Below are 21,349 nucleotides of genomic sequence, written 5' to 3'. Positions count from 1 at the left end.
TACCTGGTCACTTAATGTGTGAAGTTTTGTTGGTAATCCATTTTAGTAAATTGCTAACTAACTGTTAGCTTATTTTGCTCACACCTTAAAAATGTTAATAAGATTACTAATTTCTGTATAAACTTTTGCACGGGCTGAATTTTCAGGTCCTGCCAAGGGTGAGAACAGGGGTGGGCTTGCGTGTTGGTTTCTCGATGCCATTTCACCAGGGCCGCAGGTGATAGGTCCTGCAATCCCACCTGATCCATTATGAAGGCTAATTAAGATGGTTAAAGATCTCATTGAGACCCTGTTAAAGGGAATGTTGTGATTTTCATAGGGGGCACAGGCTGCACATGCTGTCTGGGAAAGATAGCTGAATGGAGGTGGGCACACAGTCATGGCCTCCCCAGGGAATTAACTGACACTGATGGAGAGGTGAACAGCACAGCAGGGGACTTGCCCATTGGGGGACAGGTGTCATGGACTCAGCACAGGTGGCAAGGTGAGAGGGCAGGTAGCTCTTGGACAGTGCAGGGGTTGCTTGTAACAAAGGCAATGTAGTAATTGTGGAGGACTTTAACCTTCATTTAGACTGGGCCAATCAAATTGGCAAGAATGGTCTAGGAGATGAATTTGTGGAATGTTTTTGTGATAGTATCTTAGAGCAATACATTGTGGAACTGACTAGGGATGAAGCCATCATAGATCTAGTATTGTGTAATGAAGCAGGGTTAATTAGTAATGTTGTAGTAAAAGATCCACTGGGAAATAGTGATCATAATACCATTGAATTCCATGTTAAATTTGAAAGTGACATACTCCAGTCACAAACAAGAATCTTAAACTTAAACAAAGACAATTACATAAGTATGATGGGAGAACTGTCTACGGTAAATTGGGTAAATAGACTAAAAGGTATGGCTATAATGAACAGTGGGGAACATTCAAAGAAACAATTCAAAATGTCTAACAAAAAGACATTCTATTGAAAAACAAAAACTCAGCACAAATGACCTATTCATGGCTCACTCAGGAAGTTAGAAATAGTATTAGAATAAAAGAAGAGGCTTGCAAAAAAAAAAAAAGTAACAAATCTGAGGATTGGGAGTGTTTTAGAAACCAGCAAAAAGCAGCCATAAAATTGATAAAAAGATTTAAAAAAAAAGAATGAGGGTTAACTATCCAGTAATATATAAACAGATTGTAAGAACTTTACTTAAATGCAAAGGAAGAGAGTGGCTAAAGTAAATGCTTATCCATTAGAATCAGAGACAGGAGAAATTATGAGGAAATGGCAGAAACATTGAACAAATATTTTGTGTCTATCTTCACAGAGGAAGACAGAAGTTTCATTCCAGGTTTAGTCGGTAACCTAGGGGCTAAAAAGAGTGAGGAAATTATGGAAATTAATACCAACAGAGAAAAGGTATTTGAGAAATTTAAGGGAATAAAATGTGTCAAATCCCCAGGGCCTGATGGCCTACACGTAGGGTTCTAAAGGAGATAGCTGCAGAGATAGTGGATGCACTAGCTGTGATTTTCCAGAATTCTTTGGATTCAGGAACTTTCCCATCAGATTGGAAGTTGGAAAATGTTACTCCACTTTCAAGAAAGGAACGAAAGTGAAAACCAAGAACTAGAGGCTAGTTAGCCTGACATCAGTTATTGGGAAAATATTGGAATCTATTATTAACGAAGTGTTAACAATACACTTGGAAAAGCACAGTATGATTAGTAAAACCATGTTGACTTGTTCTAAATAGAAATCCTGTTTGACTAATTTATTGGAGTTTTTTGAGGATGTAACTAGTAAGGTAGATAAAAGGGAATCAGTAGATGTAGAATGCCCGGATTTCCGAAAGGAATATGATAAGATGCCAGAAGAAGGGTTAGTAGGCAAGGTAAGGGTACATGGAGTTGGGGGTAATATATTAGCATGGATAGAGCACTGGTTACCAGGCAGGAAGCAGAGTGGGCACAAATGGGTTATTTTCCAGTTGGTAGGTAGTGAATAGTGGAGTACCACAGGGGTCAGTGCTGGGACCTCAGCTATTTAGAACCTATATTTATGACTTAGGTGAAGAGACAGACAATAATGTACCTAAGCTTGTTGGTGATGCAAAGCTAGGTGGAAAGATAAGCTGTGGGGAGGACACAGAGAGGCTGCAAAGAGATACGGACAGGTTAAGTGAGTGGTCAACAAGATGGCAGATGGATTATAATGTAGGGGAGTGTGATGTTATTCACTTTGGTCAAAAGAATAGAAAAGCTGAATATTTTTTAAAAGGTGAGAAACTTATAAATGTTGGTGTACAAAGAGACTTGGGTGTGCTCGTACAAGGAACACAAACATTAGTATACAGGCACAACAAGCAATTAGGAAGGCAAGTGGCATGTTGGCCTTTATTGCAAGGGGATTGGAGTACAGGAATAAAGAAGTCTTGCTAGGTTTGTACAGGGTTTTGATGAGACCACATCTACAATAATGTGTGCAGTTTTGGTCTCCACATTTAAGAAAATATATACTTGCATTGGAGGCAATACAGCGAAGGTTCACTAAATTCGTCCCTGGGATGAGAGAGTTGTACAATGATGAAAGGCTAAGTAAATTGGGTTAAATTCTCTGTAGTTTAGAACAATGAGAGTGTGACTGGGATTTTGGGCGAGGCCTGAAAATCCTGGTCATTGTTTCCGCTGGTCGGGAAATCTAAAATGCAGGGACACAGTCTCAGGATAAGGGGCCAATTACTTAGGACTGAGATGAGGAGAAATTAATTAATTCAAAGGGTTGTGAGTCTTTAGAATTCCCTATCCCAGAGGGCTGTGGATGCACCATCGTTTAAAACATTTAAGGCTGAGATAGACAGATTTTTGGTCTCTCAGGGAATCAAGGGATATGGGGAACGGGCAGGCAAGTGGAGTTGAAGCCATGCTATAGAATGGCGGAGCAGACTCGACAGGCCATATGGTCTACCACTGCTCCAACTTCCTGTGTTCTTGTGTCATCCTTCTGGCATCACAAGGGCATAAGAGAAGGGTAGGGCAACCAAACAAAATTGAAGGAAGCGGGTATTTGAGCACAAAGAAGCTGCAGCTGATAATGGAGGCATGACTCTTAGATTTTTGGCCCACTGGCGACAAGGAGCAACACCCTCTGCAGGGAAGGCATCGGGAGGGCAGGGAAGAGGGACGAGGGGCAGGAAGACAACCGAAAGGATAGGATCTAATGGTGAAGACAGAACTACCTGAAGGTGACTGAGCCCCAGTGCCACAAGAGACTGAGACTCTCCAGGCAGATGGTCACAGACTTCTGTGCCCAGGTTATGGAAGACCTCACAGCTGACAGCACTGCTCGACATGCGCTGCCAGTAGCAGTCAAAGTCAAACTTCTTCACTTCTGGCTCCTTCCAAGGGTCACTGTGGACTTTGCTGGCATCTTGCAAATGGCTGCACAGCCCTGCATCTCGCAGGTCAGTGCCCTATTTGTGGGAGCAATACGTTCAGTACATAATGGTTGGGGCCTCATAGGCACAGAGGGCAGTGGATTTCGCTGCTGGATTCAGCAAGTTGCAGAGCATCATTGATTATACCCATGTAGTCATTGAGGTACCTTTTGACTGGCCAGGAAGGGCTTCCACTCCCTCAATGTTCGGCTGTTCTATGACCAAAAGAAGAGCTTCCTCCATGTCTGTACTTGTTTTTCCAGCAGCTGCCATAACTCCTTCATCTTCTGCCAGTTCAGACGCCACAGCTCTTCACTCTACCCCCAAAGTTTGTGAATAGATTCTTGGGGATGAGGGATATCTCTTGAAGCGATGGCTACTCGCCCCTTTACAAGAGCTTGAGACAGAGGCACAAAGGTGATATAACTAGAGCCATCTTCTCACAATGACTACCACTGAGCAGGCCATCGGGCTTTTGATGATGTGGGTCAGTACCTGGTGGCACTCTGCAGCGCACTCCAGCAAGGATCATGCTTGTTGTGGTGGTCTGCTGTGCTCTCCATAACATGGCCAGAGAGTTGTGAACCTTTAGAGGGTGAGGTTTTGGAAAGACACAGCTCATCAGAGGAAGAGGAGGAGCAGGATGTAGAAGGGGAGGCAAAGAAGGAAGATGTAGAGCACTGAAATGCCCCGGCTACAAAAAGTCCAGGGTAGGACTTGAGGATATCGTCAGGACGCCATGAATGTCAGGGATCATCTGATTCAGGCACTATTCAACTGACCCTGAATGAAGGGCAAGGTTTGAATGCTCTGTCTGAGCTGCCTGTGCTAACACTTCTATTGAAGATGCAGCCTGGAGCATTTCAACTCTTAATACTAATGAAGGTTGTACATCTGCTGAGCAGTTTCACTAGTACTGTTGAGGAACCTTTGCTGTCCTTCACCACCTCATACCTGTTCCCTTGTCCCACCATTAATAAAGAAGGCTCACACATCTGGCTTCAAGTGCCATTCTTTACTTGGTGCTCATAAAGCAAAACAGTGCACAGTCACAGAAAAAATATACCTAGTGACCCATTTAGTGCTCCATGCAATGCCGTTGGATCCCCTCTTGACCATTTCTATGTGGTGCTCCCCTTGTGGCCTCAGATGAGGTGGAGGCAGTCTGCTCGCTTGTCTCTGCTTGCAGCTGAGATGCATGTGGCGGTTGTCCTCATCAAGCTGCTGCACCTGAATCATCGCAGGGTCAGCTTCCGTTATGGGAACCTGCCTCACAGATGCTCCCACTGTCAGAGAGGCCAAGGGGATTTAAGATGACGTTGCTTCCTGAGGGGTAGCCCCCTCATCCTCCTCGGTTGCTGTCTCAGCCCTTGGCTGGTGCTCCAGATGGCTGGAGGGGTCTAACAGCTGGAGCGCAAATCGCATTCCCTCCAGATATTGCTGCACCATCAGCACCACTGACTGGTCCAGGCTACATTAGTTTGGCATGCATCCTGTGAACGTCTGTGCTGCCACATATGGGTCTCCATCAGATTGACCACTCTCTCAATGGAAGTGCTCATGTACTCAAAGCCCTGAGCCACAGTGGTGCACATGAATCCTCCAGTCTCAGCCCATGACACTGCACTGTCTCAGGAAACTCGACATCCACTTTCATCAACTGAGGCTGCAAATTGTCTACCAAACCTGTCTCCATGCCAATTAAGGGGCGCCCCTGTACAATTCAGGGCTGATTGCTGTTTGCCCTCGGGGGCGAATTTACAGCCAGGAAGCAGCCCCGACTTCCGTTTCCCGCCCCTGCATGTTTTTAATGGTAATGCAGAAATTGGAAAATCTTTCATGGTTCCACTAAAGATGCTATCATTTTGGACAAGTAAATTGTTTATAAACCTGAATAAAACATGTAACTTGGCTAACATTCATTTAACTGCAACAAGCACCGATGAAAATGAATGCCACTGAGTGCAGATACCAGATTTGAAACATAGAGACTAAGTTTATATTTTCATTATTCATCAGATGGACGGTGGCCGGAACTAATTTTCGGTGGGGCCTCATTAGATTAATATTAGTGAGCTGCCAGTGCTGAAGGACCGCTGGCCTGCGGATTACTGAGTGAGTGTGGGAGCAGCTTATCTCGAAGCCGAGTACAATTGTTGCATTAAGGGAAGGGGCTGAGGTAATACTGGAGCGGGGTTGGTGGGGGGGATGACATTGGTACTAAGGGGATGATGCATAATGCTCCTGACTGTACAAAAATAGCGAGTAAAGTGCGTTGAGTTTTTTTTCTGAGCTGTGATCCTTGTAAGGGCAACTGCTCTGCGCGCAGTTCCACCAGGCAGATCGCCCAGTGGAAGATCAAAATTGCTTCAGGCTCCTAAATAAGGTGTAAGTCTCCAGTTCAGATATTTTAAGGAGATTCCCGCATGCTTCAGTGCGGGGTACTTGGCACCTATTTCGAGGCTCACTCAAATTGTGTCAAGTAGACCTCAGTTGAGGAGACCGGGTAAGGATTTATTTTCGTTATCTCACTACTCTCCTGTTTACATTGAAAAACAAGGTATGCAGTGAGGCAGATCTTCCCTCCATGACTATATTGTGTGAAGCGAAACTCTAGGTGAAATGAGTCTGATGTCTCACATCAAACTATTTAATAGCTGCTTTTAAAATTATATAAGAAGATGATTTTTGTTAATAAACTATTTGTTTATGGTGCGTTCTTTCAACAGAAAACGATCCCAAGGTTTTGGAACGGCAAGAACAGCAGCAGCCATCATATATCGCACTAAGTTATATCAACAGGTATACATTTTAGATTTTACCCCAAAACGGAATTTTGAATCTGCACTGAGCAACACACCTTACAAGATATTTTATAAAAAGTAGCTTCTTAAATATTTCAATTGCCTTGTGAATACAATTGAAGGACCCAATTCATATATTTGCATATAATGACTTGGTTTGTTTATATAATATGCAAATAAGAATTACATGCAGGTTTATATTGCTGCAATCCACTCAGTTCAGTAGCTTTTTGTTAAATAATGTTCCATTGTTTTCAGCATATTATTTAAAATCTATACACTGTGACCTCCAATCTAAAATCTTAAATATTGTATTTTCTAAACCTGACTTACAGCATTTTTCTTTCTGTAGGCTTCATCTACCTTTGCTTCTATGTTGAAGTTCTCACTATTTTTCTGTTGCTAGCGATATACCTGACTTGGAAACAGTTGATATTTTTGTGAAAACAGGCTCATAGCTATTATTTTGGCTTCTTGTTTGATTTGTAACTGTCCAACTAAACTGATGAGTATTGGTATTGAAATTAAATCAGAAGCTTGAAAGAAAGCTACAGGTGGTGGGACTGGCAACTACTTTTTGCATACTAGAGGAAAACTGTGGAATGCAAATCCCTGTTTGGCAGAAAGGATTGATGGGGTGACAGGGAGGGTGTTTTCCCACCTGTTTATTCTTTGTAAACAAGTTAGTACAATGAGAAATGTTTAGTTTTCACTGTTGAATAGGCTAGTGAGGGAATCTAGTTCTTCTGCCTGAAAGGAAAGACAGTTTGACAAGAATATAATTTGGAAGCGAATGTTATTTCACGTGCTCAGTGCAAGATATAACTTGCTATAACTACTTACACCTTCCTCCTTATTTTTCATAATTCTAATTGTCCTGTGTGGTATTTGTCTTCAGACTATGTTCCGGGCATAAGTCTTCTCCCAGGTCTCTGCTCATGGCGTTCTTGAACTGGGAGCTAAAAGGCCTGCAAAAACCATCAGATATGACTTCTCTTAATATTAAGAGGGGCGGTGAAGAAGAAAATAAGACTGGCAAAGAAAGAATATGGAAATAGAATAACAATGAACATAAAAGGGACCCAAAATTTTTGGACGGATATATAAATAGTATATAGGTAGTAAGAGGTGGGTTAGGGCCTTTTAGGGACAAGGGATGATAAATGCTTAGAAGCACAGGGCAGGGCTAGAACATTTGATGAGTACTTTATATCGGTGTTTACTTAGGAAGAGAATGCTAACAAAATATCAATAGAAGTGGAGATGACAGAGGTAATGTATGGGGTGAAAATTGATAGGAAAGATGTACTCGAGGCTGGTATGCTTAGAGTGGATAAGTCGCTTGGTCCAGATTGCTTGCACCCTAGGTTGCTATAGGAAGTGGGGATGGAGATAGTGGAAGAGCTTGCTATAATCTTCCAACCTGCCCTGAATATGGGGGAGGTGTCACAAGATTGGAGAGTTGCAAATGTGACACCCTTAATCAAGAAAGGGTATATGAACATTCTTCATCAGGTTGAACATCTGTAAGGTTCTAGAAACAATAATCTGGAAAAAAATCAACAGGCACTCAGAGAGGTAGGAGTTAATTGAGGAGAGTCAGCAGGGGTTTGTAAAAGGCAGATCATGCTTGACTAATATAATTGGATTCTTTGATGAGGTAGCAGAGAAGTTTGAAAGGAATGGAGTGGATGGTGCTATATGTATTTTAAGAAAGCATTTAATAAAGTACCACATGGAAGGCTGGTTAACAACATTAAGGCTCAGGGAATTGGAGGATCAGTGTTGGCTGGGATAAAAATAGGCTTAAGGACAGAAAACAGTGAGTGGTGGTAAGTGGTTGTTTTTCTGACTGGGGTTGGTGGGCATTGGTGTTCCCCAAGGTTATATATATAAAAATGACATGAATATTGGAACACAATAAAATTTCAGAATTTGCCGTTGATACCAAACTTGGAGGTGTGATTGATGGTGAGAATAATACTAAGCGACTACAGTAGGACATAAAACAAAAACAGAATTACCTGGAAAAACTCGACAGGTCTGGCAGCATCGGCGGAGAAGAAAAGAGTTGACGTTTCGAGTCCTCACAACCCTTCAACAGAACTGTTCTGTTGAAGGGTCGTGAGGACTCGAAACGTCAACTCTTTTCTTCTCCGCCGATGCTGCCAGACCTGCTGAGTTTTTCCATGTAATTCTGTTTTTGTTTTGGATTTCCAGCATCCACAGTAGTTTTTTGTTTTTATTACAGTAGGACATAGATAGATTAGCAGAATGGGCATTAAAGTGGCAGATGGAATTTAACATAGAGAAATGTGAGGTGATGTATTTTGGCAGAAGGAATAGAGAGAGGCAATATAGACTAAATGCCAGAGTTCTAAAGAATGTACATGGACAGAGGGACCTGGGGGTTCATGTGCATAGACCTTTGAAGGCGGCAGGACATATTGAGAGAGCAGTTGGCAAAGCATCTTGGATTTCATAAATAAAAGGTATTGAATACAAAAGCAGGGAAGTTATTCTGAACCTGTATAAAGCTCTGGTTGGGCCACAATTAGGGTATTATGTCCAGTCCTAGTCACCACGCTTTATGAAGGATGTGAATGTCCTTGAGACGGCACAGAAGAAATTTACCAGAATGGTTCCAGGGATGAGGGATTTTAGCTAGAAGGTTAAATTGGAGAATCTGAGGTTATTTTCCTTGGAGCAAAGGAGATTGAGAGATTGGATAGAAGTGGACAAGGTTATGATGGATATATATAAGGCAAAGAAAAGCTTTTCTCATTAGCTGATGGGATTAGGGGACATAGATTTAAGATTTTTGGGAAGACCTACAGGGGGATGTGAGGAAGAACTTCTTTACACAGCAAATGGTAATGACCTGGAACTCTGCCCACAAGGGTGGTGGAATGGTGACTATGAATGATTTCAAAAGGAAATTGGATGGATATTTGGAAATAAACTTGCAAGGCTATGATGATAAAGTGGGGGAATAGGGCTGATTGGCTCTACAGAGAGCCAACATGAACTCAGTGGGCTAAATGTCGTCCTCCTGTGCTGTATTTCCCTCACCTAGTTCCTATTTAGAGATGCTTAACTCTGTCAATTCTATATCTAGGACTGAGGCCTTATAATGTGGAGAATTGCCAAAATGAGCCCACTTTGCGTCATATCATATCATACCTCACCAACTACACTGCTTTGCTTACATGTTTATAATAGGGGGAGGCAATGGCGTAGTGGTATTGTCGCTGGCCTAGTTACCCAAAGACCTGGGTTTGAATCCTGCCATGGCAGTTGGTGGAATTTGAATATCCCCTGCTCTACCATTACCATCAAGCCATGGGATAAAACCTGGTTCAATGAAGAGTGCAGGAGGATATGCCAGGAGCACCACCAAGCATACCTAAAAATGAGGTGTCAACCTGGTGAAGCTATAACACATCAAGGCCACATTTGACCAAGTGTGGCATCAAGGAGCCCTAGCAAAACTGGAGTCAATGGGAATCGGGGGAAAAGTCTCCGTTGCTTGGAGTCATACCTTGCAGAAAGGAAGATGGTTGTGGTTGTTGGAGGTCAGTCATCTCAGCTCCAGGACATCACTGTAAGAGTTCCTCAGGGTGGTGTCCTAGGCCCAACCATCTTCAGCTGCTTCATCAATGACCTTCCTTCCATCATATGGTCAGAAGTGGGGATGTTCGCTGATGATTGCACAATGTTCAGCACCATTCACGACTCCTCGGATACTGAAGCAGTCCATGTCCAAATGCAGCAAGACCTGGACAATATCCAGGTTTGGGCTGACAAGTGGCAAGTAAAATTCATGCCAAAAATTCATGCCACGCAAGTGTCAGGTAATGACCATCTCCAACAAGAGAGAATCCAACCATCGTCCATTGATATTCAATGGCATTACCATCACTGAATCCCCCACTATCAACATCCTGGGGTTACCATTGACCAGAAACTGAACTGGACTGGCCATATAAATACTGTGGCTACAAGAGGCTAGAAATCCTGCAACGAGTAACTCACCTCCTGACTCCCCAAAGTCTGATCACCATCTACAAGGGGCAGGTCAGGAGTGTGATGGAATATTCTCCACTTGCCTGGATGAGTGCAGCTCCCACAACACTCAAGAAGCTTGACACCATCCAGGATTGGCTCCATATCCACAAACATTCAGTCCCTCCATCACCAACACACAGTAGCAGCAGTGTGTACCATTTACAAAATGCACTGCAGGAATTCACCAAGGCTCCTTAGGCAGCACCTTTCAAACCCACGACCATTACCATCTAGAAGGACAAAGGTAGCAGATAGATGGGAACACCACCACCTGCAAGTTGCCCTCCAAGTCACTCACCATCCTGACTTGGAAATGTATCGCCGTTACTTCACTGTCGCTGGGTCAAAATCCTGGAACTCCCTTCCTATCAGTACTGTGGGTGTGCCTATGCCACATGGACTGCGGTGGTCGAGGAAGGCAGTTCACCACCACTTTCTCAAGGGCAACTAGGGATGGGCAATAAATGCTGGCCCAGCCAGCGAAGCCCACATCCCATGAATGAATTTTTTTAAAAATTCTGTGTTTTTTCATTTAATGTATTAAACCATTTTGAAAATGGTATATTTTAAGGGAAAAAAACATACACGCTGTTTCAACATATGTTGTCTTTCGGATATGACATTGTGAGTGTTCTTAATGGTGCATGCCCAATGATTACTAACAGTTTTGTCTAAAAATATAAATTAGACATTTATAGCTGTAAATAGTGATCCTCAAGATACTTGGAATTTATTTTTTTGAGGGAAGTTGCATCCTTAAAAATAGTAGCCGAACTGAAAGTATCTCCCAGTCAATGTGAAGCATGGTTATGCACCTTTTTAATCCATGTCTGGAAATCACAATCTCATTGACTGGTATGCAAGGAGTAGAGATATATATCGAACATCAAGTGTTGTAATTTTAAGCAAGCTATTTGTTCAGTTTTGATCTTGTTTTGTAGGATTAACTGGGAACTGCACTGCATCAGAATTTGTTCGCACACTTGTTAAATATTGTTTTTTCATAAAAGTTTTCAAACTAAAGTTTAATGTTGATGTACTATTCAAATCAGTTAGACAAATGTAATATATATGGTTTTGAAATAGAATTAGTGAAATGTATGAAATATTTGCAAAAGTAACATTGAATTATTAAATATATGCAAATTATTTAATCATATCAACATTAAATAGCACTGCAAGGAGTTTGACTTTATTTTTCTAGACCAGCTGGACACATTACATTCTTTTTGAAAGGCCAGTGGCTCATATTTTTAAAATCTGTGTGCATGTGTTGTGGTAAGACTGTAAAGTCAGGAGTCAGTCATTAACTTGTCCATATTATTTACTCCACAGAAAAGCATTGTGCTTTATGTATTCTTGTACTTCAAACTGCAGGAGCCTTCCTTTCATCAGCTTAAACTGCAAGTGAACAGTGGCAGCTTTCCAGGTGTACTTTGCAAATTGGGGTTTAAATGTGGAACACATCAAATTAAAATTCAATATTAATTATTTTGTCTTGCTGCAATTCTGAGTAGCTTAAAGCAGCAAGGGTAATCGTCTAATTCATTGTATGTGTCTCAGTGAGCTTAATCATTATGTCAGTTCCCTAATAAAAGGTTATTATAGAAACAAAGATCCCAATTTTACATATGGTAGGCATGGGAGAATTACAGAATCTAGTCTCTAAGGTAGACTTGAGCATTCTTGACAAATGACGCCCATGCTGTGATCAGATACTCAACAAGAAATCTCGTTATTAACTAGGCCTGTATAGTTAATTAGCACTTGGGCTTCAAATTTTAAATCTGGCTTGAGATATATAATTTATCAAAAGCTGTAGCTTGCTGTCAGACTCCTATAATAAGTGTACATTATTGATGAATTGAGATTAAACTAAGATCGAAGAGAAATTGGGCTATAGGTTGAATTTTGAAAGGTCTGATTTCAATGTTTACAGTGCTAATTTGGTATTTTGGAAAATAGTTCCAGTCCCTACATGATGAACAGCTGCAGAACAATTTTTTTTTCAAAAAGGTCCCCCTTATTTTGCTTATTTCCACTATCTTCCTTATTTATTCTGTGATTGTCATCACTTTTGCTTATCAAATGGGGCTGACTTTCTGCATAGATCATTTTGCTTTACAACTTTTTTTCTAAACATGGATGAAGCAAAAAAAGTTAAACATTCACCAGTTCTGATTTCAAGCTTTTTTAAATAAGTTTTTGAGAAAAGTTTGTGCAAAATTAGGATTGAGTGCTATTTTTCTAGTTGCAGAAACAATGGGACATAGTGCAGCCAGCTTTTGGCACCAAATGTTTCTCTCATTCTCCAGCAGTCCACTCAGTATGCCAGTCACAGTAGGATCTGAGAAGTATGTATTTATTTGTGGCATTGGTTTCACGGAAGTTTTGTAGTACATATTCAGAGATGGGTTAACCAGCCAGAACTCAGCTAGGGGCCTATTGATGTTTACGTTGTAGCAGCCAACTCTTTTAGTTTTCAGGAGATTCGAGTACTGTAGCTGGATACCTAGTGAGAATGACTGCTTCCTGCATGTATCACCTAGTTTAACTGTTGGTGGAAACTTGTACTACCAGTCACTATTAGAATTTCAGACAGAGCATTTTAAAGTTCAAAATGTAAGTGGGAAGGCAATCTCTTTTATAATCCTTGGATGCTTAAAATGATTACTCTGATTGTAATAAGTCACTTTTGTTTTGAATTTGAAAGTTTAGAAAGAGCTTGGGGGAAAGAGCACCCATACAGTTTGTCGTTGTCTTTCAAAATTCTGTAAATGCTGAGCATGTCTTTTAGGTCTTACAAAGCCTACTTACTTTTACTTACCGAATGGTAGCCTTCATGGGAGCACTCTGAATTTGGGGAAGATAAAACTTTTCAGGGTGATCATCTGAATTTTTTGAAATTTGGTGTATATTGATTTTGATGCACTTTAGCACGGTCATTTAGAGAGTCTTTGTTTATTTGATAAAAGGAGCTGAAAATCTACAACCCTTCCAGTACAGTCCTGATGGAGCTACAGTGAGAATGTGCCTGAATGGCCGGATTTACATTACTGACACTTGTTCCCAGCCTTGCATGGGAGTCCCTGCATGGCATTGTTGGGGATGGAGTAACGGTGTGTCCAAACATTGCCTGTGACAAAGGGGAAGGGGAATTTCCACATCCCTGGCCTCTTGGTCAGTAAGGAATGATTGGCAGCCAGTACGCCGGTGAGATTATTTGTGTCAGGGCACCAAATGTGAAGGTGGCACCTAAAATGTGTCCATAGTGGCATGTGTACACAACAGGGCCATGCAAATCAAAAGACTTCTTTTGACTGCCAACTTTACACATAACAGGATTTCTGGCAGGAGGAGGTGGCCCGGCCCTGTGGATTTTCAGCTCCATAATGTTTTGGAGCTGAAAAGCTTTTGCATTCCGTGATAGATAACATGTCTCCCTTCAGATTTTCTTCCTGCACAGCGTGGTACTCTCCACTGCACCTTAAAGTTCCATACTTTGCCACCTTCATGTTTTTTTCTCATGTAGTCAAACAATGCCCAGCTCTATTGATTTGTAACTAACCACAGCCCCACAGCAATCACTGTCATCAGATTAATTTGCAGCATCAAATCATGCGCGAGTCAAAATTTCCTCACTTGCTATTGGAAAGACTGAAGCCACCTTGTTCAGCACCCACCTGAAACTCTGCATTCTTAGTCTCAGCTTTATCCCCCCTCTCTGTCTGCTCACTCAGGCTAAACTCAACAATGTGCTACCTCAGTTTCTTTAAGGCATAGCTGGGGTTTAAAGCTTCAAATGCTATCCATCAATAGAACTATTCCACTTTCACAACATTGCCCACTTTCACCACTTAACTCTTGCTGCTGTTGGATCCTTTATCCATGCTATCATTGATGACAGGTTTGACGACACTGTATAGGGTAGAATTTGGCAGGCCTATCTTTGCTCGTCTGCTGAACTCTTCCCAACATAAACTTCAACCCAACTAAAACTCTCCCACCTACATTCTGTCCCTCACTAAATTCATCTCGCTCATCACCCTTGTCCTCACCAACTTGTATTGCCTCACCACACCCCAATGCATTCAAAATCCCCTGTCCTTGTTTACAGTCACTGCATGGCTTTGCTACGCTCATCTTTGCAACCTAACAGAGTTCAGACCACTGGAAGTACAATAGGTTATAGATTTTGATTAGTTGATTTGCAATAACCTATTTGTGTAACTAGTATATGTAACTAGTAGGGTGGATAAAGAAGAACCAGTAGATACAGCATAGTTGGATTTCCAAAAGGCAATTCGATAAGGTGCCACACAAAAGGTTAGTAGACAAGGTATGGGCTCCTGGAGTTGGGGATAATTTATTAGCATGTATAGAGGATTGGCTAACGGACAGGAAGCAAAGAGTAAGAATAGTGGAGCATTTTCAAGTTGGTAGTCAAGTTGTGACTAGTGGAGTGCTGCAAGGGTCAGTGCTGGGGCCTCCATTATTCACAATCTATATTAAGGACTTAGATGAAGAGACAGAGAGTGATGTATCTAAATTTGCTGACAATAAAAGCTAGCTGGGAATGCAAGCTATGAGGAGGACATATATGAACATATGAATTAGGAGCAGGAGTGGCCATTCAGCCCCTCATGTCTGCTCCACCATTTGATAAAATCATGGCTGATCTGATTGTGGCCTCTACTTTGCTGCCTACCCCCTATACCCTTTGACTGCCTTGTCAGTCAAGAATCTATCTAACTCAACCTTAAAAACATTCAATGACCCTGCCTCCATTGCTCACTGGGGAAGAGAGTTCCACCAACTAACAACCCTCTGAGAGAAAAAAAATCTTCTCATCTCCCATAAGGGGGACATCCTCTCAGCATCCAACCTGTCAAGTCCCCCCAGGATCTTATATGTTTCAGTGAGATCGCATCTCATTCTTCTAAACTCCAGTGGTTACAGGCCCAGACTGTCCAACCTTTCCCCAAAGACAACCCCTTCATCCCAGGAATCAGTCAAGTGAACCTTCTCAGAACTGCTGAGAACACGGAGGCTCAGTCTCAGGATAAGGGGACAATCATTTAGGACTGAGATGAAGAGAAATTAAAAGGTTGTGAATCCTTGGAATTCTCTACGACAGTGGGATGTGGAAGCTCCATCACTGAATATATTTAAGGCTGGGATAGACAGATTTTTGGTCTCGGGGAAGTTGAAGCCAAAGATCAACCATGATTGTATTGAATGGCGGAGCAGGCTCGACAGGTCTGAATGGTTTACTCCTCTTATTTCTTATCTTCTTATGTTCACTAACTGCAAAAACAAGAAAAATTATTGAATAGTTCATTATGAACCCCCCTTTCTAAATGTAATTTTACAAGATATCATAAAAATAAGCAGTTGGACTGTACTCTTGACTGAATTAGGTGCATATTTGTCATGATTCACAATAACCCATAGGGGTCTCTGATACATCACAGAATGGCCTTTTGTCCATTTATGATCCGTAATTAAAATCCTAATTTTCTATCACCCTTAAGGATAGGGATCTCATCAGTTATGGGTAGCAAATAAGTTTTCCTTCCTGTTTTATATTCTTTAACCCAGAGTAAACCGTAGTCTTATTTATTAAGTTTATCTATTGAAATGGTGATATCCCATATGCCTAGGGCCCTGCTGTCCAAATATATTGTATGACTGTGTACCGAGTTAGCTCTAGAGGCTTCTGAATTTTAATGATGTTGGAGATATTGTGTGTCCTTCAGCTTGTTAAACTGACATGGCTACTCTATAAATCATAATACCTGTGTATCATAAAATCAATACAAAAATGCCAACTCAGCGTAAACCCTTAAGTATTTTTTTTCTCTTGCAAGGATCTAACAGTTTAAACTTCAGATGATAACAGGCTAGATGGTTGCATAAGATCAGAATGTATTTTAATTTACATTGAGATAGAAACATAAAAATTCCCAGTCAAACATCAAGAGAAGAGATTTCAGTAGTTTAAATTTTGGTGTTTACGTTTGTGGTCCAGTTATCTGTACCACAACTCTAAACTTCTTTATTTTTGTCCTCGAGCAAAAAAGAGGGAAGCTTAAATAGTCAATAAATGTTAATCCAGTTAGAACTCTTGCACACAGCTTGTGGGTATTTTGGAACTTGTTTTGTTTCATCTTGCCTTGCAAGTGGTGATCCCTAGAGTCCAGAAGTAAGGCTAGAGGCCTCCCACAGACTTGTAATAAGATTTTTCAAGTTTAACCTCGATTTGTAGATGCACTAAATACCTCAATATTAAAAGTCACCAGTAGGATGTAGGAATTTGTGGCCTGGTCTTCACGATTAGTAATCATATAGCTATTTTTCTTTATCTTATTTACATTCCTGAACCTATTCAGGTTTCTAACTGATGCTGCCCGCCGTGAACGCGAGCAGATGAGAAAAAGACATCAGGCTAAGTTAACCCCAGCCCTTTCCAGTCCTGTGGGAAGAGGGGGCACACCCGCATCACCTCACCCTGGCAATGGGAGTTCAGCTTTTCCAGGGACGCCGCCAGTCACACCGTCCTCTTCTGCCTGCAGTGGAACACCAACAGGTTGGTACTTCTTTAAAAAAAAGAACTAAATTTTGCCTTAATTTTGGGTAATTTTGCCAATAGTAAATTTACTTCAACTTTGTATAAACATACATTTTAAATTGAGTTTATACAGGATATCCGTGTGCTAAGCAAGAACTTATTTACTGAAGGAAGAAATATTGAAAAATCAGCAAAACCGTATACCATGTAAAACATATTTTTGATTTCTTAAATGCTAATGAAGCTGAATTCTGCAAGCAAATATGGTGCTGGGCTGCTATAAATGATGGTAGATTTATTTATTTTAGCAAGTAATCTGAACTGAATATCCTGACTTGCTGGTAATGGAATCAAATGAATGCTGGTAGAATTGTGGTGATTAGGTGAGCCTTGGTTTTAATATAATTTCATAGGAATGAACACTTTGGCCATGCTGCTCCTCTAGCCTAGAAAACAAGAGGGAAACAACTATAAATTGATTTTGCAGAGTTCCTTTCACATAAATATTTCAAGGTGTTTTACAGAGATGGGAAAATGGAGATGAGAGGGGTAGAACAAAGCTTTGGTGAAAGAGGTGGGTCTAAAGGTGTATCTTGAAGAGAAGGAGGTGAAAGGAATTCAAAAAAATGGGATCTAGGAACTTGAAAGCTTGGCCACCAGTGATGTGAAGGGAGTGGAGGATAATGAGGCCAGAGCCAGGAACTGAGTTCTAAGAGGGGGGTATTTTAGAGCTGGGGGAGGGTTGGAGATAAGGAGGAGCGAGGCCACAGAAAGATTTAAGGTCAAGGATTTTGGACTTGAGGCAATTACTATCAGGCCAGTGATGGGGATGAAGTACCTAAAAGGAAATATTGAAGGAGCTGAGCTAAAAAAAATAAATGATTATTGAATTAGGATGCTGGTTGTAACAAATGTTAATGATGGTATTAGGGCTGAAAAGAGGCAACTATACATATTAGGCTGACCCCTGGACTTGTATTGGATCCATTGTTAATCCAGGAAAATTGAAGTTTTACCAACAGCTGAGGTATGTTAGTTTGGGCATTTTTCATTGTATGTATGCATGCATACTAAACATGGAATACAGAAAGAGTCCAGCAGCTATTACAATGCTTATGTATATGGCAAACATTCACGTGGGATTTATGGAGTCATAACAGTCATTCCAGCTTTTATTTTTTAGTGCATTTTATTTTGACGGAGGTGAGAAAAACACTTGAAATCAGATGTCTGTTTTGCAGTATTCCATTTTTTAAACTTCAAGTTATAAACTTAAGGCAGAATCAAATACAAATTTAGACGACTCTACAAAATAACTTTCAATGAATATGTAAATAGTTATTTGAAGAAAGTAACATAACCTAAGGTATCCACCACTCAAGTAAAATGTAGTATATTCAGATTCTCAGTATACTATGCAGGTCACAAAGTATCTTCTTTGATCACAGTGGCTAAAATAGGAAATAAACATTTTAATAAACTTATTTTATATAGTTTGATCATTTAAAACAGACCATTTTATTCAGCGCAGGGTTGTGCTTAAAGTGTTTTCCTAGAGGGAGGTGCACTGTGTGGGGCAGATGGAGCCCTGGGGATGACCTGGTGCTGCTCTTTAGTAGTTTAATAAGGTTGTAATGTGATAGCTATGCTGAAAGCTGCAGCCACAGTTACTTGCACGCAAAGCTGTACATGAAGTACTGTAAGGTTTAACATGCTCTGAACAGTGTAATTTCCGATGCAAAAAATGTGACTACTAACTGGATCAACTATTTTGCAAGAAACATTTTGGATAAAATATGTTAAAAGTATAGTATCAGCATAACTTGTTATGTAGCTAACGTTGGGGTGATATTTGTTTTTTTTAAATCTGTATTGGTAGAAATCCTTTTAATGCTCAACAATATTTAGATTTTACCAGGCAAATTCAAGCAGAAAGATGACTCCCAGTTTCATGTACAATTCATGGCATGCATCTTGTTGCACAGCTGTGCATCACATTAGAGAAGGCAAATTAACATTAAAATGTCTTCTGAAGTGGATGCTAATTGCAGACTGTTAATTACTGTCATTAGGTAGGCTGCTAAGAGGTGCAACAAAGCATCAGACTCATGATCTTGTTGTTTGAAAATGATCTCCATCTAATAAAAAACATGTCACTTACAGAAATTGTAAATGCAAAATTTGCTGATGCAGTTGAAAATTTCACCATCAGTAGCCTTCTTGTGATGGATGCATTCTTGACACTGTTTCAGTGTTTAGAGTCTGAAAATAATGAGTATCAATGTTCTATCATCAGAATATGCAAAGCTGAGATAGCCCATGTATCTTTTAACTAAAAAAAATGTTGCAGACACTTTGCACAGTTATGTGACTGAACCGTACGATTTAGTTCTGCATTTGGTTGGTGTTCAAAACAAGCCTACATTAGGCTTTCAATAGGACCTTAATGAAAGTGCACGTAAATTTAGGTTGGAGATGGGCTGTTTGTACCAATAATATTTACAGACTATTATAGCACTAACTGGGTAGTTTTCATAGTTTGTGTTTTCAATGCACCATTCTGCATAAAGCAAGGGTTACAATAGTTTTTGTTTAGAGGTTATTATTGAGGTTCTAAATTTTCAGTGAATCGTGAAGTATAATTCTATACCGATTACCTCATTGTTAGAATCTTATAAAATGTGAGTAGATTGAGGTTTTCTAAGTGAAGGAGGAGTGGGCACCCTTTGTGCCCCAAAGTTTTTGAAACAGTGTCTATTTTTCAGTTTAAAGAGAAAACTGTTCACTTTTCACTTCCCTCTTTTCCTTGGTCATCATTGTAGCTTTCTCTTTTTTGATATGCGGTGCTTGTTGAATGTTTATTCTTGCTTCAGTCGCTTGGTTAGTGTGCTGCTAGTTGAAATGATTCATGGCCCTGACAGATGTCTGGTACAGCTGGATGTGTCCTTGATCATCCCAAAAGTCTGGACAGCACTGTCATTCACCATTGCCCAAATTATCTTTGTATTGACTGTGGAACCCTCTGTGACAGAACTGTAATGGCTAATTACCCAGGGTGCCTTTGGCAGTTCAAAACACAAGTGTTTGCTATGTGTATGTTGAATGCTATATATTTATAGTGGTTTCAAAGGGAAGGGAAAGTGAACGAGAATCTCCGTTTAAAGGAATTCACCTAAATATGGATTTTTTAAAAATGTAACCTTGTGCATGTGTTTACTTTCTTTCCTGAATCTTTAGGCAGTGAATTAGATGAAGAAGAAATTGAATGTGAAGATTCCGACAGTGATGAATCATGGACAACAGAAAGTGCTATTAGCTCTGAGACTATTCTAAGTTCAATGTGCTTGAATGGGGATGATGAGAAGCCATTTGCTTGCCCTGTACCTGGCTGTAAAAAGAGGTACAAGGTACGTATTGTGTCCAGCAAACAAGCTGTCCTTGGAAATGCCAATAAAAATGCACTTAAAAGGTGACACCTTTCTATTTAAAGTGTTCCACAATGTGTAATGTAAACCAAGATCAGAGATTTCATTTTCACAAGTTTACAAATTAACAAGCTTTTGCTCAGTGTTGCTATGAATCATAAATGTGTATTAGAATGAGGTTTTGGAGAGGGAATAGAGGGTACAAAATCCCATTCTGACTGTTAGTGAAGATGATGAGTTCCCTGGAGGCCAGACAAACCATAGTGGGAACAGCTTTTCACACAAAGAATACAGTAATTTGCCACATCCTGTCCAGGTCCTGTTTGAATGTCAGTCCTGTCTTAATTACCAGTATAACAAAGCTATTCTATGTTATTCTGAAATCTTTCTGGCTCCATGTCTGATGCACGAGAGCCGTCCGGCTGAATTGCTCAAACATCATTATTGAAAGAGCAAGCAGACTCGGTAGATTAATAGTCTTTGGAATGCCTGGTACAATGGAGTGAACAACAAATAAAGGGTAATGGTTTAGACGGAAGCCTAAACCAGATCCTCTGTAGGGGATAATGCAAGGCAAATTTGCTGTTTTTGATGAGCTGCTATTATGTGACTGAGGAGGAAGTAGTAGTATGGAGCAAGGCTTAATACAAAAATCTGCTAAATTAGTTAAGCTTGAGTTTGACTTGGTAAACTAGAGTAGAATGTACTGAATTGATAAACATGTAAATGTGTTGAGAATTGTTTACTTTTAAACTGCAATATTTAAGAAAGATTACTTTTGCAATTTCAATTCTGATTTATGTCTTAACTAAATGTCAAATCAGAAATTTGGACAAGTATGACTCTATCTTAATTTGTTACTACTTTATCATTTAAACATATAAACATTTGAGGGAGATGCCATGTAACATTAAAACCTTACCTATAAATAATTTCCTTGTTAACAACCTACTCCTTGGATCCACGGCTTCACAGTTGTTTTCCCTTTGTTTAATGGATAATGGTGTCTGTCGCTCAGATGGTGATAGCTCTTACTAAATGTCATTGTTGCACACT

The 21,349-nt window shown here is 40.4% G+C and overlaps 1 protein-coding gene across 1 annotated transcript in view; it reads left to right on the top strand.

Annotated features, from left to right (window-relative positions):
- The window catches only part of LOC144686617 (juxtaposed with another zinc finger protein 1-like), a 129,836-nt gene that overhangs the window by 103,243 nt on the left and 5,244 nt on the right, over positions 1–21,349 (top strand). The window contains exons 2-4 of the mRNA XM_078552051.1: positions 6,155–6,227; positions 16,690–16,886; positions 20,106–20,275. Coding sequence (XP_078408177.1) covers positions 6,155–6,227; positions 16,690–16,886; positions 20,106–20,275 — 440 coding nt within the window. The remainder of the gene's footprint in view (positions 1–6,154; positions 6,228–16,689; positions 16,887–20,105; positions 20,276–21,349) is intronic.

The sequence above is a fragment of the Cetorhinus maximus genome, chromosome 11 (assembly GCF_964194155.1).
Source record: "Cetorhinus maximus chromosome 11, sCetMax3.hap1.1, whole genome shotgun sequence".
Lineage (NCBI taxonomy): Eukaryota > Metazoa > Chordata > Chondrichthyes > Lamniformes > Cetorhinidae > Cetorhinus > Cetorhinus maximus.
This window is presented reverse-complemented; position numbering and strand designations above follow the sequence as displayed.